At 54.1% G+C, this 16,756-nt stretch overlaps 1 protein-coding gene across 1 annotated transcript; it reads right to left on the bottom strand.

The window, feature by feature from the left end:
• Window positions 1–50: 50 nt before the first annotated feature.
• LOC147414279 (dynein regulatory complex subunit 10-like) lies at window positions 51–12,303 on the bottom strand. The gene is made up of 8 exons (XM_086474425.1): window positions 11,629–12,303; window positions 10,123–10,356; window positions 8,344–8,415; window positions 6,706–7,027; window positions 3,763–3,878; window positions 3,520–3,665; window positions 2,456–2,571; window positions 51–232 (listed from the first exon to the last, which is right to left on the bottom strand). Exons 1-8 carry the CDS (start codon window positions 12,301–12,303, stop codon window positions 51–53), a joined length of 1,863 nt encoding a protein of 620 aa, XP_086330551.1.
• Window positions 12,304–16,756: the final 4,453 nt, after the last annotated feature.

Consider the following 16,756-nt stretch of genomic DNA (forward strand, 5'->3'; position numbering starts at 1 on the left):
CAACGCTGGTGAGCGGAGCGCTTTGAGCTCTAGCAAGGACACGGCTGCTCTTACACAAGGGACGCGGCGGCCCAGGGGCAATCCCGGGGCTCGCGGGTATCTCGGGGGTCGGCTCTCGGGGGATGCCGGTCCCGGGCTGCCTCCAGTCCCTGCAGCTCGCTCCGACTCCGGCCGGGCCCCGCTCGCCACTGGCCCCGGCCCACCCGGCCCACCCGCCCGAGTCCTCCGGTTGCTAGGCAACCCAAGGGGGGTGGGGCCGTTCCGGGCCGCCGCAGGCGGGCGGCGCTCGCCCCGCGCTCCCGCGCAGGGAAGGGGCAGTTACCGCTCGGAGCCAACGTCCCGGCTGCTCAGAGCAGACTTCCAGCGGTGGTTTGGTGTCCTGGGCCGCAGGAAAACTTCAGCGGTGCGATAAGGTGCCCGGAGGTTTTTTGATGCGGAGATATCCCCGCTGCTTCCGCATGGTCAGAGACCTGCTCTCCGCGCTCGCCAGCTTCGTGCTCCTCTGGCTACAGCCCAGCCTAGGTACTAGCCTCCCACACCGCACTTCACAGGACACCTTCACGCCTGCTCAGGAAGAATCACAGCTGCCATCTGCAACACCTTTGCGTGGCAAGGTTTTGGTAGCAGGGCAGTTACAGGGGTGGCTTCCGTCAGAAGCTGCTACAAGTTGCCCCTATGTCCGAATGCCAGCCGGCGGCAAACAGGCGTTGCACCTGGCTGCCCAAGAAAACCCCACCGAGCTGCTCCTGCCGGGTGGCACCGCGCCCGCCCGCCCACACACCCTTGCAACGGGAGCTCCCGAGAGGCCGCGCAAGACTTTTGAGAGCCCAGCTCCACAGACAAAAAACCTACCAGGAGTCACCACCAAGCAACGTGACAGGCTGGTTTTTAAAGTAAGCTAAACAGCAAACAGCAGGAAATTCCCACGGAACGAAAAGCCGCAACCTGGAACTAAACCAATACCCACAAGGAGGCCGCTTGGGCCTCACGGTGCAGTTTTGCCAATTAAGACGATTTTAGCAAAATGAACTTTCTACCAAGCGAGTCCTGAACAGTCAACAGCCAAATCATCCAGGTTGTGCATCAGGGCAGCCACCTTCCAGACTCAAGCTAGAAAGGTGTCAAAAGCCACAGAGACGAGGCGAGCGCAGCAATTCACCGGCAAGGGCATGACTTAACCGGCAAAGCCTTTAGCAGCAAGGGCAGAGACAGAACATTCGGGCATGCACCTTCAGAGCTGGGATGAGCACAAAGACCCAGCAGAAAGTACGACACGTGGCTCGTAGAACAGCAAGAGACCTTCATACAAGTTATGTCTTAACTTCTCTGCAAAGCAGTCAAGCAGCTGTCCGCATGCTGCCCAGCGGCCTGCTCGCATAGAAGAGGTCAGGGACAGCGCACAGCCCCATACCTGGAGCTTCCTTGCTCCTGCCAGTTAGCGACAAGTCCTCGTGACGTAAAAATGCCAGTTTAGCCCAGGTTGTGTCACAGGTACGCTCTGCAATGAGCCAGCTCAGCTGACACTCCATGGGTTGGCACGGCTGCTTTTTAAGAGCGTTGCTCTTGAGGAGTATCACGGAGGCTTTTTTCCATTTAAGAGAAACTTTACCACCTGTTCTAGACCGTATTTCTGTACTCCTGGCTCACAACCAAATTAACTCCGTTCTCATCCAGCCCAACAATGAAAAAAAGGCACAAAAACCTTCAGCATCACTTTTCCCAAGCAGCTGCTGCAGGTCAGCACTGGCTGAAAGCTTCACCAAGTAATGCAGCTTCAACTCCTTCACATGCTGCTCTGAATAATTTCCTTCGGTGTTCTTGTTTGTCGTTTCAGACTAAAACAGGTCAAATTGTCTTAAAATAAACCCAGTCATTCCAATCTAAATTGCTGAAGAAAACCACTTGTTTGTTCATGACAGACTGGGCACCAATACAGAAAAAAAGATATTCTGACACGGTTACGAGCGGAGCGCTAAACTTCAACAACCTTTTCAAGCCACCTAGCCCTGCTGGTCCAGATCTGGCGTGGAGTTGAAGAGCGTAAGCACACCAGAAAAGGATGACAAGTAAATTAGCTGAATTACCGACAGGGAACTACATTCTCATGGGGGTTGTTGGTCATGGAGCACGTTCGTTTGGCTTGAGTTTTGGAGGAGTTTTAAACAACTCTAAGTAGATAAACGCACCATTGAGCTTCCGACCTTTTACTCGCTGGGGTCCCACCCCAGGCTCCAGATCTCTCTTTCAAAGAGAGATGGAGTTTATATTTACACCTGACAGTGAGATGAAGCTCAGGGATCTGCTTCAGGCTACATGTCACCAGCTGTGGCAGAGAGGAAGGCAGAAGACGAACTTTGTGTCAGCAGGAATAACAGCTTTTGCATAGCTTTTACAGAGAAGTCCTCGCTCACAGGGTTTGGTACTTTAAAGCCGTATTATTTTATACAGCTCTCACCATCTTTAATATCAGGGATCGGTTCCACGTTCTGAAATACAGCCAACGTACGTTCCACAATACTGAAGGTGACAGAGCACTTGTCTTCCAAGCGACCAGAAGAAACGTGATCCTTCCTAAAGGAGAAAAGCACCAAAATCCTACAAGCCATAGGTTTCTATTTTGACCACTCAACTGATACAAAAAAATCAAGAGAACCTACTAACACGACATCACTTCGGATCGACCCTCAGAGCCGCTGGTCCGTGTGCCCGATCCCCTCCTCACTGAACCGACAGCCCGTCTGTATGAAAACCACCACGTCAGACAGCAAAGCAAGGCAGGCGAGCCTTTGGAGCCACCGCCAAGTGCTGGAACTGCCTGCCTTCCCCCAGGAACAGCCCCCTGCCTCCCCCAGCACACCATCCCAGGCCATCCATCCTCTCCCCTCGCCCACCGCCGCCGCAGCGCTCGCGTTTCCACGCACGGTGACTGGAAATGTTTTTAACCTCTGGTCTCCTGCCCAGTAAAAACACCAAGGCAGCACAACCAGGTTACAAAAGCACATCGATTTTAGGCAAGAAGTGGGTCTCCTGCTGTTGGTAGGCTTACGATTCTGGCTTTGAGGGTAGTTGTAGCCCACCTGACGCAGGCGGGGGGGGGGGAGGGAGGGGGAGGAGAGGAGAGGCACGTGAGGCGGCAGCGCGGCGCGGACGCCCCCTGGCGGCGGGGCGGGAAGAGCCCGCGCCCCCCTCCCCCGCCATTTTGACCCCCGCCGCCATTTCGCGGCCCCACGACACGGGCCGGGCCGGGCCGGGCCGGGGGGGCGTATTGGAGCTTCGCTGCACCGACCCCTTCTTTGCAGCCGGGCAGCAGAGGTGACCGAGCGCCAGCCATGAGGAGAAGCCCTGCTCCCCCTCACCTGCTCCCCCCCCCGCCAGCCCGCGGTGCTGCTTTTTACGAGCCCTTCCAGGCGTCCCCAGGTGTACGAGGCCCTTTCCTTTCGCGCCCCCGCCCTCCCAGCCCCAGGGGATCGCCTTTCCCTGATCTCTCTAATCTGCTCTGATCCCCCCTGATCGCGTTACGGCTCGCCCGTCACCTGCACGGGCACCCCTGCCTGCTCGCTCGGGGCAGCCCCGCCGGGCGGGGAAAGAAAGAAGCGGGCGAACTCCAGCCCCGGCTCCGCAGAGGGTTTCTTGCGCCCCCCTGAAGTTGGCCATTTCCTCCCATTCTAAAGAGGTGCCCCTGAGAGCACCACGCCAGGAGCACCAGCACCTTTGGCGCTAGCGGACACCGAGGCCGCTGGAAAGAGGCCGGGAGCACTTTGCGCTCCAAATGCTGGTGTCGTCCCATCGGAAGGTGTTCTCAGTCTGCCACCCAGCTGAACGCCTCTCCAGATAGGGCTTGACATCTGGAGGCAACATCTGGAGTTCTTGGACAAACTCTGAGACAGGGAAGCCTCCAAAGCAGCGTCCAGCAGCCCCTGACAAACCCCAACCTCCTCTAATCGAAAAGCATGCCCAGACCTTTTGCCAAGAACTGAAGGGCTGTGGGTGTTTGTAAACTGAAGAGCATCCCTGCTGATGCAAATACACCCCCAAACTACCCACCTGGGTGCCAACACCCAAAAGTCTCCGCAGATCCTGGCCTCTCTTGTGGCCGCAAACGAGGGAACAATCCTCCTCCAGCCACGTCTAAGGAGAGAGGGGGGCCTCATCTGATCCTGCCTCTCCCGTCCTTGTGATTCCTTAGGGATTCCAGCCCGCTTGGCATAGGCCCCTGCAGTGGATTGGGCATAGGAGGGCAAAAATCCTGTGATGTATATTGAGCACAGACGTGTCACACCGACCCTCGGACTTTTAACCAAACAAAGAGTTTGGTAAAGGGCAAATCTGTCAGGTCCTTGTGTTTGCTGCTTGGGGCGCTGCTGTGGGATCTCCCCCTCACAGCGAGCTCAGCCCTCGAACATCTCCAGTCACTCTTTGTCCTCAGCAAAATGCCCCCTCTCCGCTTTGGCGTACGTTAGATGGTAAAAAGCATCTCGGCCCTTTTGCTACAGGGACCCATTTCTGAACAGAGGTAGAGGGGCAGACGAGGACTGGAGCCTGGTGGCACTTGGGCTTTGCAGCCAGCTTCACTGCCCTCTCCTGCAAAGAGAGGCTGTGAGGAAGGGCCACTGAAGTCAGTGAGCGAAGAAATGTCACTGGGAGTCTGGATCCAAAGTGCTGCTCGCTCCCAGCATCGTTAAATGCAAAGGATATGTGAGAGGAGGTGCCCGGGCCTTTACGGTAACATGGAACAGCCTAGTTTCCCACGAAAATTAAACAAATAAGACACAGCACTCTGTCTGTGACCGTATCTGCGCCCAATTTCAGTCCTAGTGAGCAGCTCTGTGGTATGAAGTTGCTACAGAGCCGCTGAAAATAGGAGACCAAGGGAGTAAAAACACTTGGCTTGCGCCCCTGTGAAAGGGAAAGGCTGCAGCGAGCTCTTGGGGCGTCAGGCGCTGGACAATCCAAGGAGAGCACGCTGTCAAAACAGGGCTCTGCATTAAACAGGGCGCAGGCTGCTGCTTGGCTCAGGGAGCGACTCGTGGGATTGGGAGCGTGCGGAATATCCTGGCACCAGCGCTCCGTGTTCACAAAGGAGACAGAGCAGTCCTGTAAAAGAAACTTTATTCGAATAAAGGGAGAGTCCGCCGGGCAGATCCCGTGGGGTCTCTCCAAGTTGCTGGGGTCGCAGCCCCCTTTTGGTCCTAATTTCCCGGCCGCAGAGGACCCTCTCCCGTTCCCCGTGGGCTGAGGTACTAGGAAGGCACAGACTTCCCGATCCGCCTACTACAGAGGCTACATTTTTACCCCTTAACGCGTACCCCCCTTTGCATCACGCACCGTGTGTTTCATTAGCATGTCATCGTGCACCTCCTGGGCGGAGAAGATAATATTAATAAGTCTATTAAGCCTGCGCACTGTTTCCTAAAGTGGAAAAGTTCAAACTTCCCTTCAAACTTTCCAGGAAATTTTTTTTTTTGAATGATTTTTCTCTTGCAAGTTGTCTTACCCAACAGAGGTTTGTAGTCGGGTCCTTGGTTTCGGTTGAGATTCACTAATTGCTGAGATATACGGCACCTTTTGTTTTACGAGGCCTGCTGATTACTTCATAAACACACGGCTCCTCTGGATAAACAGTGCCGTGTACTTGCAAAAACACTCTCCTCCTTATCTGTTCATCGCTTAGGTCTGTGGTGTCTTGTACCAGCCTGGGTCACTGCTGCTATATTTTTGTAAAGGCACTCTCATAATCCTATCAGGAGCAAGGCACAAGCTGGGCTGTCCCACATGCTGTCCCACAGATGGCCCCTGCCAAAAACTGCAAACTGCCGCGGGCGGTGCCCAGCCAGGACCCGTGTCCCTTCTCTCACTGGTCAGCAACGGTCCTGCAGCTCCCTCCTGTAGAAACGGACGTGGTCTCTCCAATCCACACAAGCAGAAGCCCTGTCAGATGAAGGGCCTCAGCCTGCCCCCAGGAACGATCTGACTGCCATCTTCAGTAAGAGCAGAGTGGGGCCCTGACCCACAGGCAAGGAGACAAGCCAGGAACCTGCGCTCCTGGCCCAGTCCCTTCAGCAGGAGACGTCCTCCTCCTCGCAGAGGTAGCAAAGCCAAACCTAAAATGGTGTGACATGTCTTCACGCCACTGCTTCCATATCCTCCAGCTAGGAGAGGCAGCCCCAGCCCTGGAGGCACTAATGCAAATGCTCTCTCAAATCTAATGCTTTTGTCTGGAAGAGCTCAGTCCCAGCAGAATCAGCAGCTTTGCCAGGAGGAGAAGCATAGATTTTGTGCTTTATTTCTTGGCCTTCTTGGCCTTCTTGCCTTCCTTGCCCTCCTTGCCCTCCTTGCCCTCCTTGCCCTTCTTGCCTTCCTTGCCCTCCTTGCCTTCCTTGCCCTTCTTGCTCTCCTTGCCCTCCTTGCCCTCCTTGCCCTCCTTGCCCTTCTTGCCTTCCTTGCCCTCCTTGCCTTCCTTGCCCTCCATGCCCTCCTTGCCCTCCTTGCCCTCCTTGCCCTCCTTGCCCTCCTTGCCCTCCTTGCCCTTCTTGCCTTCCTTGCCTTCCTTGCCCTTCTTGCTCTCCTTGCCCTCCTTGCCCTCCTTGCCCTCCTTGACCTTCTTGCCTTCCTTGCCCTCCTTGCCCTCCTTGCCCTCCTTGCCCTTCTTGCCTTCCTTGCCCTCCTTGCCCTCCTTGCCCTTCTTGCCTTCCTTGCCCTCCTTGCCTTCCTTGCCCTCCTTGCCCTTCTTGCCCTTCTTGCCTTCCTTGCCCTCCTTGCCCTCCTTGCCCTCCTTGCCCTCCTTGCCCTCCTTGCCCTTCTTGCCCTCCTTCTTCTTCCTTTCTGCCTTGAGGAGGGACCGGACCAAGTAGCCTCTCCAGATGGCCTGGATGCGGATGGCAGCAAGGGTCCTGGTGGTCATCTCCTTCAAAGCCTTCTTCTCCTGAATCTGGGAATACTCCTGGAGAAGCATAGCCCGTTTCTCCATCAGCAGGGACAGCTGGGCCTTCTCCTTGGCGTAGGCAGCGTGAATCTCCTCATACTTGGCCTGGCAAGACAGCAGACACCAGGTACAGCAATGTTGAGGGCATTCAGCAGCTCCTCCCTGTACATCCCTGGGTAAGGGCTCTTAAACCCATCCCGAAGCCGAGCAGAACCACGACTGGGAGCTGAGCCGAGCCTCTCCAAAGGGAGTCAGAAAAGGAGGCATGTGCCCAGTACCCAGGGAATTTCATTAAATGCCGGGTCCTAGTACCTCCATGCTGCTCTGAAAAATCCTCTCATCATTCTCCCTGTGTTGCCAACAGCACCCACCCTCCGCTGGGAACTCTCACCAGGGAGCACACGCGCAGGTCAGAGATGCTCCTGCAGGTGCTCTGGGCCAAAGGACATCGCTGCAGTCGGGGTGGGGCTGAGCCTGAGCTGAGAGCTTTGCTGAGAAGCCGCTCGGACGAGCGGCACTGAAGCCCAGCTAATACGCTACCCACGGCTGAGAGCGTGACAAGAGCCAGACCGCGTCGGCCTGGAAAAGGCCGAGGACGGGTAGTTTTAATGGTGTTACTGCGCTTCCAGCAGCTGCTCGGCAGCAGGCGATGCCTTTCCTAACGCCTTTGAGGAAGCCACGCGGAGGGGTGGAAGATTAGGGGAACCAGCAGCGTGGACGTGTGTCTGCCTTAGCAAGTTCTGCCCCAAACCTGCCACGACGTGGTGCCACCCAGCGGGCAGGAAACCAAAATAAGCACGTTGTTAAACACCTGACAAGGCGGGGGCATTTCTCACAACTGGCAGCCAGCTCCTAGGCCCCTCCCTACGTTTTGCTTTGTTAGTAATCCAGCAGCTTTTGGCCATCTCCATCAACGGGGCAAGAGCAGGACAGCGACTAAGCCCTTCTCAGAGGCAAGGCTGGGGGGTGCTGATGAGGTTCCCAGCCTGTCGTGGTTCAGTTGGGTGCCAAGGCAGCGGTATGCAGGCTGTTTGGTTTCTCAGCACTTGGCACCTCTCTCAAGGGGGGCAGCAGAAACAACAGGAGCATGATTTGGACACCAGGGCTAATAAGATTGAAGCAAAACTGAAAAACCTGTTCCCTACCATCAGGTGGGCATGTCTGACAGGACGTGGCAACCCATTTGCCCCCAGATACTGGGGGATTTAGCAGTGGATGTAACTTTTTCTAAAGTCAAAGCAGCCGAGAACTCCTCGACATAGGCGGGACAAAGAGACCTAAAGCCTGTCCTTCTTCTGGGTGGAGAGCTGCCCTTTTCCTTTCCACGGCCTCCTGGGTAAAAGCCACCTGTCCATTTGGACAGGAATCTACCTGAACACATCACCTCACACGAGAGCAAAGCACTTTCAAGCGGATGATACCTGTTTTTCTCCCATGTCTTCGTCATATATCTGGATCCAGTTCACAATTTCCTTCTCCAGTTTGCAGATCCTCTGAAACACAAAACGAGATAGGTTCCTTGCAGGCACCTGAAGCCTGGTGAAAAGTAGCCGAGTTAGAAAACAGCGTTGAGCCCCAGCATCATTGTATTGGGGTATAACATCTCCTCCTTGTGGCAAACTTCCCTCAGCTGCCACATAATTCGTTCGCCCTGGGTTGGCAATTCTCATGGCACATTCCCTGAGGCCACAAGGGCCTTATTTGCTTGACAGCATGGAGCTGGGGGCTTGAAACACATCGGAAAGGTGCATCCTGCAGTAGGAAATGAACGTGTCTGATGGAATGTGGCAAGTCATCGACAAACTGGGGCAACCACCCTAAAACCGAAGCAAGAGAGAACAGCAGTTCACTGGGACAGGAACATGAAAGCAGGACAGAAAGTACTCGAAAGCTGGTGCCTTTTAGAAAGAAGAGATCTTTCGAGCTGCAGAACAGTTTCACAGCGGCCATCCTGCAGTATAACCAGGTTCGGGCAGTTTACCTCAAGCTGCTTTCTCAGCTCTGTGGAATCATCAAGAGAAAGGTCAGCTAAAGCCCATCACAAGTGCCACAGGATTTCCTGTATGACACTGACCCAGGAGGATGTCCCAAGGGCTCCCAGGTCATCATGAGGTCACACCTCAGCTAGTTAGACCACAAGCACAATCTTGGGCCTCCCAGGGCTAGGGCAGGTGCTAAGGAGGGGGAAAGGAGACCTCTGCGGTCAGCAATCGGTGTGCCTGAGCACTGGAATGGGCCGAGCCACTCATCAACCAGCACTGCAGGGGCCTGCAGCCTCCGGAGAAACTGCCTGACAAAGCCACTCCATTAAGGAGGTGTAAGTGGGTGCTGTGGGATTCCGTACTGTGGCTCTAGCTTGCATTGGACGCTTCGGCAGTGCCCAGCCCCGCTGCCACTTCGCTCCACATCGTGCAAGGCGAGACTGAAAGCTGCCCCACCACCCGCGTGCGCTGTCCTGCCCCTGGGAGGCCAGGGCGTGTCTGGCGTAGACAGCAAGTGGGAGCAAAAGCGGGGGGGGGTGGGGGGAGAATGGTATTTTTCCCCTTCTAGGTTCTCTGCGCCCTGTGTCACCAGCATGCTCTGCTCAGGGCAGAGCTGACGATACTGGGGCCTGCGCCTGCCTGCTGCTCCTGTTTCCTCCTCCTGTATCTGCTCGGCGCTGTGATAAATCACATTTCCCCCTCATTCAACCCAGCCTGGCCCCTCGGCTTGGGCCAGACAGAGCAGGAACCGCTTAGCTCCCAAGACCAGCTGCGCTCCACTGGGAGTACGACAACCAGCTCTACAAGATGATGGGTTAGGTAAAGCCGGTAGCACCTTTGCTCTGCTTACCCTACGCCAAATCCCCTGTTTCTCGACATAGGCCTTGCCTGTCCCGCCGTAGCCTTGCAGCTCTGCCCTCTGACTAGCCCACAACCTCCCTGGCACGCAGTGTCGCGGCGCTGTATCAAGGTGTTTCCAGAGCTAGGTCAGCAGGCAGGAGGAGGACCTGTGAGCAGGCTGCTTCCCTGCTGCCGCTGCAGGGTTGCTTTCCACTGGAGTCAGCAGAGCATGAGGACAGAGCAGGTATCCTCCCGGCCAACACCACGTGCATCCTGCCAGGAACTAGCGGGAACCGAGTAAATGACTTGCAGCAGCCAGACCTGACGGCGCTACAAACGGGTTTCAATCTCCTGTCACAGAGCTCTCCTCCCCTTTACCTTTCTGAGAGCCAGCTCTGACGCTTGGTGCTCCAGCACGAGTGCACTGAGTTGTGCTTCCAGCTGCTGAGCGTCCTGCTGTAGCCTGGCGCACCTGGCCTGGGAGGCTTGCAGCACCTCTTTTTGCCGCTTTTCTCCTTCCCGCTTGATCCGCCGGATGCCAGCCTTGTGGTCTTTGGCCAGGTCTTGCATGCTGGTTTCGAGGTCTTTGATCACGTTGTCTTTCCGGCGAATCTAGACCCAGAAAACAAGAGAAAGAAATACCATCGAGTAATGCCAGTCAGGCGAAAAGTGGCCAGGAGAAGTAAGACACCCTCGCAAAGGTGGGGGAGATCCAAGAAGACGCCCTGCTGATCTGGTAGCAACCGGGATCTGCCACTGCTGGCCGAGGGAACAGAGTTAGATTTACACGGGGTGCTTTGAAATCTTCCCCCACCGCTCCTCTGGGAGCCTGGGGATAAAGGGAAGAGAACGAACAAACCATACTGAGACACCCTGGCGCTGCCAAAGAAGAGCCAAAACCAGAGCCACTGGAGCGAGCCCCGGGGCTCCCTCGAGCTTTGGATTAGGCTCAGGGGGACTGTCTGGGGGGACGCGGCTCAGTGTGCTGCCTGCGAGAGAAATCCTCCGCTGGGACTAGGGAAACGCGTTTGTTCGTGATGCCCTGGACAAGCTGCCAAACTGCCCAGAAAAATCTCAAGCGTCTCGATTCACAGCTCTCCAAGGAGCGGAGGGAATGGGGAAAGCAGGCCCTTGTCTCCGTTAGCACCATTCAGCGCGGCGAGCACAAGACAAAACCTTCCCCTCCGGCCCCTCTTGCAGGAAGGAGAAAGAAAAGCATACGGACAAAACAAAGGATGGCTTCTCAGGAGTTCAGGGGCTTGGATGCTGCCGCAGCCCACGGACTCACAGAAGGAGCCTGGGAAATGCCCGTTTCCTTATCGGCACCTCAGTTGCCTTCACTGAAAAAACAAAGAATTGGTGTAATCGCATATTAATCACAAATGCTCTAAGGCAGCTGGTATTACAGAGCTGGAAGTCACAGAAATGTTGGTTTTAAGCAAGAGTGAAGGCAGAGCAGATAGTAAAAATGGATTTCAATCCGTGCAATCTCTCCCTGGAATGACTTTTCATCATTTCAGCAGCAGCTAATGAAGTCTCGCGCTGGCAGCTGGCATTGTACCCCTGCCAAAACACTACCACAGCAATTTGTGCCTGTCCTGCAGCTCCCTTTTAAACTCAGTGACTCGTGTCAGTCAACTTGGCTGATAAGAACAGGTTCCAAACATGCCAAATTCAAGGATTAAAAAAAATAATAATAATAAAATCAAGCACGCAATGAGCATATTTCACAATGAAAATAGTATCTTTACATTTAGGATCTGGTTTAGAAATAATTTCTGGAGCTTCCTCTTCAGGAACTGCAAGAAAAGGACCGGGTTTTAGCGTACCAAAGTTTTGCTTCAGTAACGCTTTGTTGGAAAACATATTCCCACAATATCATACCTGCTCCTCTCGAGTCCGGATTGCTGCTGCCAATTCTGCCTGTAAAGCTGTGATTGCTTCAGTGTTTTCCTTAACCCAGGGGGAGATGTTTTCCATCAAGTGAGTCTTTTTTTCCTCCTCCATTGGACTAGTCAGGAGTCTCTCAACCATGAAGTTCCTGAACTCCCTAAAGGCTTTGATAAACCCTTTTCTCGCCCAGTCTTCACGGCGCAGAGCCTGGCAAAGCAAAGGGTTGGTCAGTAAGTGTCTCAGGACATTTCTAACAGAACGTTTCAGACGTTGCTCCAGCAAGCAGAGACGGCCCCGTTGTTCCTCAGCTCTCCTGGTGTCCCCTTCTTCAGAGCTCGCAAGCAGGTGCTCCACTTCGTTTGAAAGCTTTTGGTGCTCGACCAGGACGTTTGTGATCTCAGGTCCCAGCATATCAGCAAACCTGTCCAGAGAGTCGATAATATGTGGGATCAAACGGCTCATCTCCAGCTTGGCAATTGTCTCATCCAAGACGGTGATGATTCTTTCCGTCTCAACGCTACCAGGTCTCACACCGTGTGGATCTAACGTCTTCGCGGCACCTGGTGGGATCACTGCCTTCCCTGGAGTCGCCATGCGCTTCACCAGGGGCTTGTTTCTTTGCTTCCAAGACGGTGCCTGGAGCACAGCTGGATCCCCTGCCGCCATGGCTTCGGTTCAACGCTGGTGAGCGGAGCGCTTTGAGCTCTAGCAAGGACACGGCTGCTCTTACACAAGGGACGCGGCGGCCCAGGGGCAATCCCGGGGCTCGCGGGTATCTCGGGGGTCGGCTCTCGGGGGATGCCGGTCCCGGGCTGCCTCCAGTCCCTGCAGCTCGCTCCGACTCCGGCCGGGCCCCGCTCGCCACTGGCCCCGGCCCACCCGGCCCACCCGCCCGAGTCCTCCGGTTGCTAGGCAACCCATGGGGGGTGGGGCCAGCAGGTCCCAAAGCCTCACTGCAGGTCCAGGCCCTCGTGCTTCACAAAGACCGTTAAAAACCTCCACCCCGAGTGCCCCACAGCCCATGTCCAGCCGTTCCCATCACAGGGACTGGGCTGGGAACAGTTCAGTTTTAGACCTCAGCAACATTCGTTTCCATAGCAGATGCATCAAACACCTTCTCTAAACGCCTGCCTCCTCTGCCTCTCTGACATTTCAAAATTAGACTGCTTGAGGCAGAATAAAGATTTCTGTTTGCTAACGAGGACAACTCACACTGGATGAAGCAAGGAAAGAGCTAACGTGCACAGGGGCAACAGCTGGTTACTTTGCCAGTGCAGAAAAAACAAAAGTGAAAATGGGAAAAGCAGAAAGATACTTGCCACGTGCCTCAACAGCTACCAGTGTATTGATACACGCTGCCCCTCTGCTTCCATGGAAAGAAGGGAGGGACATCCCCTTCTCCCTGCAGAGTGCCAGGCACCACTCGGGGACCCACACACACAGGGTGGGTGCTGTTTGGGGGGTGGATGGATGCAGCCATTGTTGTAGCAACGGGGATGAACTGGTCCTGGGCTGGCTGCACAGCAGAGCCAAGCTGAAACTGCCCAACGTCAGAGAGGAGGTTGATGGAGAGGGGAGGAAGGGAGGACTCTGAAATCAGAAAATGAGGAGGCAATGAACAAGCAATCGGTCACTGCTTTTTGTAACACAAGAACTGGGAGTGCACAGGGAATTTGCCCTGATAGTAGGTTTCAAACAAGCTAAGGGACTGTTTCTTCACGTCACCTTATTAAACGCCGAGACTCGCTGCCCTGGGCTGCTGCTAGACACGGACAGGAGACACCGGAGGCCGTGGAGGTCAGGTGTGCAGAGCCCAGACTGCTGAGGGCTGGAGGGGAAATAGGTGGGCTGCAGGAGCCTGCGTGGGCTTTTGGCTGGATGGCGTATTTCACTGCTGGCAGAGCCAAGAGCTCCAGGCAGTGTTCAAACAATAGCTGAAGTGTTGCGTGGTAACATCCAAACGTCTGGACTGAATCCAGAAGCTCTCACTCGGTTTTAAACCAGCCCTTTTCTCACAGCATCTTCCCACGAGGAAAACCCCAGGGTTGGCCAGCACAGGTCACCCCTGGGTGACAACCTTCATGCTCCTCTCTAAAACATTATGGCATCATTTGCTTGTTGGCATTTCCTTGCTTTTCACCTCTTGTTCGGTTTCAGTGCTACTCGAGCCAGCTGATGTACATAGACACCAGTATGTCACCGCTGCCAGCACGGGCGAAGATGTTTCCTGTCTGTCCTGTCCAGCAGCTGTCATGGTGAGCCACAGATCCACGTTTTCCTGGACAAACATAGCAGGCAAAAGCTGCAGATGCAGGGCTGCTGAGCAGTTAACTCTGCTGGTAATTTCTTTTTCCAGCTGGATGTCATCACTAAGGTGTGGTGCAGGATCCAGGTGGGAGCATGGTGGAGGCAGGCTGTCCACGAGGTCAGGAAGGAAGGATCTGTGCATGTATGCAGGGCAAACACGCAGGTGTGAGGAAATGCAGCAAGAAGATGCCCTAAATACTCAGGAAAAACAAGACTTTCTAGATCTGTAGTTTGAAGCCAATTCAGGTGCCAAGCACTGATTTTTTTATTCAGTGTCTCTAGAGCCCTGCAGCACCTGGATCATGTCTGTGAAGCATCCTCTGGGGACAGTTTGAGAGGATGCCTTCAGCTAGCGGCAAGCCCGTGTAAGGCAAGTCTATAGCAGGTGGCTTGTTATCGCTGAGATGTCCCAAAGATGGAAAGCACTGCTCCTAAAGTCAGGCTTGCCAGCTACCTTCCAATCTAAGATATTTAATCAGCATCATGTGTAACGTTGCCAGGTGTCTGAGTCTGGCTGAATTACTAGAAAAGCTCTAGGGAAGAAGAAGCAAAAAGATTTCACTGTTTTCAAGAGCCAGAGGTTAGGGAAAAGTTTGTTGTTTCTTTAAAAAAAATAGTCTTGCAGTAAAGCGAGAAGCAGTCATCGTCAAGGCCTGATGCCTCCAGAGTCCTGAGCACTGGAGTGTAACTTGCCAGGTGTGCTGTCCTGATGTCTGAGGTCCGCCTTTCCCATTAGTCATGAAAATTCTCTTTAGAAATCTCAGCTGAGAGGGACAGCTTGAAGGTACTGAGCATTTTTTAATCCAGTGAAGAAAAACAGAGTGAGGGCATGACAGCAATCTCCCAACATCCAATTATTCCCTCAAGGCCACTGGGAAACATAAAAAATTAGCTTAATTTCAAGCAAAAAAAAAGGTTTCTGTTATGAAAACCCCAACACTGCAATGCTGGCTGAAAACCCAGGCCACCTCGAGAAACTGTAGCATCTCCTTTACTGCGAGTTTTTAAAAAACAAGTTAGATGAACATTTTCCAAGGATCGTCAAAATACATTTAAAGGTAAAGCACCGCAGGGACCAGCGTGGGTGACGTAAATCTCTCCAGCTCTGCACTCCCGCGATAAGCTGTATCCCGTCCTACTGCGGGGGACTCAACTCTTACTCCGAATGTCTCCTGTTTGGGAAACGGGAGGAGGAAACTTAATCAGTTCTCCTTGCCTACAACCACCTTTTCCATCTGCTGCTGACACTTATCCACTTCTTCGGTGCCTTGGGGCACTCTCCTTCAATACTCCATTCCTGTTTTTTTTCCCTAAGCTTCTTAAGTCACCAATCCTTCTTCTTTTTCCCCAAGTCAATTGGGGAATGGATTCATTTACCCTCCCTGAACCTCTGATAACATTTCTGGAAATCCAACTAGCTGTGAAACATGTTATTTGAATCCCCTTTAAATGCACAAGCCAAGGAAAAACTCTATCCCTTTCACATCACTTTTCTATTGCTTCAAAGGAAACCAGTCCTTTGAAGAGGTATTTTACTGATGCAGCTGCCACACTGCTCCCGGAATTGTCCCCAGCCCATGACCCTCCAATCACAGCAGCCCCAGCGATTTCAAAGGTAAATGGGCAGAAACTTGACAGAGAGTCAGGGACCGTGCTGGTTTATGGCTGGAACAGGACAGAGCGTTAGCTTCCTGAAAGGACAAACTGAAAGCTCAAGTGGGTTGGCAAGACATGAGCCAGAGCCCTGGGACAGCAGGAGGAGCTCTCTAGACGTCTGTCTTGGTCCTTTCTCTGTCAGTAGCAGCGGCGTGTTCCCAGGGCGTCTCTTCACTCACAGACAAACCGTCGGCGGAAGGGACAGACGCCTTCCCACATCTGCGACTGAACGCTTCCAGGGATCTTTCAGACCTTTCGGATGCCTTCTTCCACCACACCATCTTTGTCTCCTGTTCTTTCACGATCTGCTGCTTTAAATGTTTGTGGAAAGAGTCAATCTTCTTTTTGGCCTCTTCAAAGTGTTTTACATTTATGAAGGCAAAAATAAGACCTTACAGCCACCATCCTAACCACAAAATGTCTTCGGGAAGGGAAGGGAGACATCCTGACACATCCCTCACCATGGTCAAGGTGACCTCCAAGCAAAGAAGCTCCAAAATTCATGAGTATCACTCTAAACATTGGTCCGAAAAAGATTGCTCACATCATCCTGCCTCCTTAACTGTAACTCATTTTACACTACTGTAAGAAGCGGGTCTGGAGGACAGTCCTCACGCTCTCTTGTGTTCTTGCATCTCAGACCCAATCCGTCACGCCGATAACAAGAAGCCCACGTTATAAAACCAACCAACATCAATCTGGTCACCTGGTTTGAGTGGGCTCTTGACCGGAATTTGCTGAGCAACCTCATGAGCTTCGTGTCACCCACGCACCACGGGTGTCGCACGGGCTCCTGTGCTTGCAGGCGCGCAGGCTCTCCGGCCGTAAGGGGCTTGCGCCCCGCGGGGTCTCTCGGCTGTGAAGAGACATTGCCCGAACCCAGGGAACACCCATGCTGCGGGGCCGAACCGGGCGTCACGACCCGGCTTGGGGCTTGGCTGCAGCCCAGAGCTGGTTCACCCGCAGCCGCTGCCCTGCTCTGCGGCCTTGAAGCTCGCACGCGGTAAACGTTTGCAGGCCGGGAGGATCTCCTCAGCACGCAGTTACCTGGAGGTTACTGCCAGTCTGCTGAGGTAAGGGATTAGGGAAGAGCAAGCCGAGGAGACGACACCTCAGCTTGAGGCTGTCATCCCCACGACAGCAGAAAGAATCCTTC

This window comes from Leptosomus discolor, chromosome 16, assembly GCF_034619465.1.
Source record: "Leptosomus discolor isolate bLepDis1 chromosome 16, bLepDis1.hap2, whole genome shotgun sequence".
Taxonomy (NCBI): Eukaryota; Metazoa; Chordata; class Aves; order Leptosomiformes; family Leptosomidae; genus Leptosomus; species Leptosomus discolor.

What these genes read in the sequence shown, in the direction of transcription:
- LOC147414279 (XM_086474425.1), bottom strand. Translation starts at nt 12,303, where the DNA reads ATGGCGGCAGGGGATCCAGCTGTGCTCCAGGCACCGTCTTGGAAGCAA. An exon ending in CAGAGCTGGCTCTCAGAAAG is followed by an intron (nt 8,416 to 10,122) that starts GTAAAGGGGAGG and finishes TTTGTGTTTCAG; the next exon opens with AGGATCTGCAAACTGGAGAA. An exon ending in ACGACACCAGCATTTGGAGC is followed by an intron (nt 3,666 to 3,762) that starts GCAAAGTGCTCC and finishes GCACCTCTTTAG; the next exon opens with AATGGGAGGAAATGGCCAAC.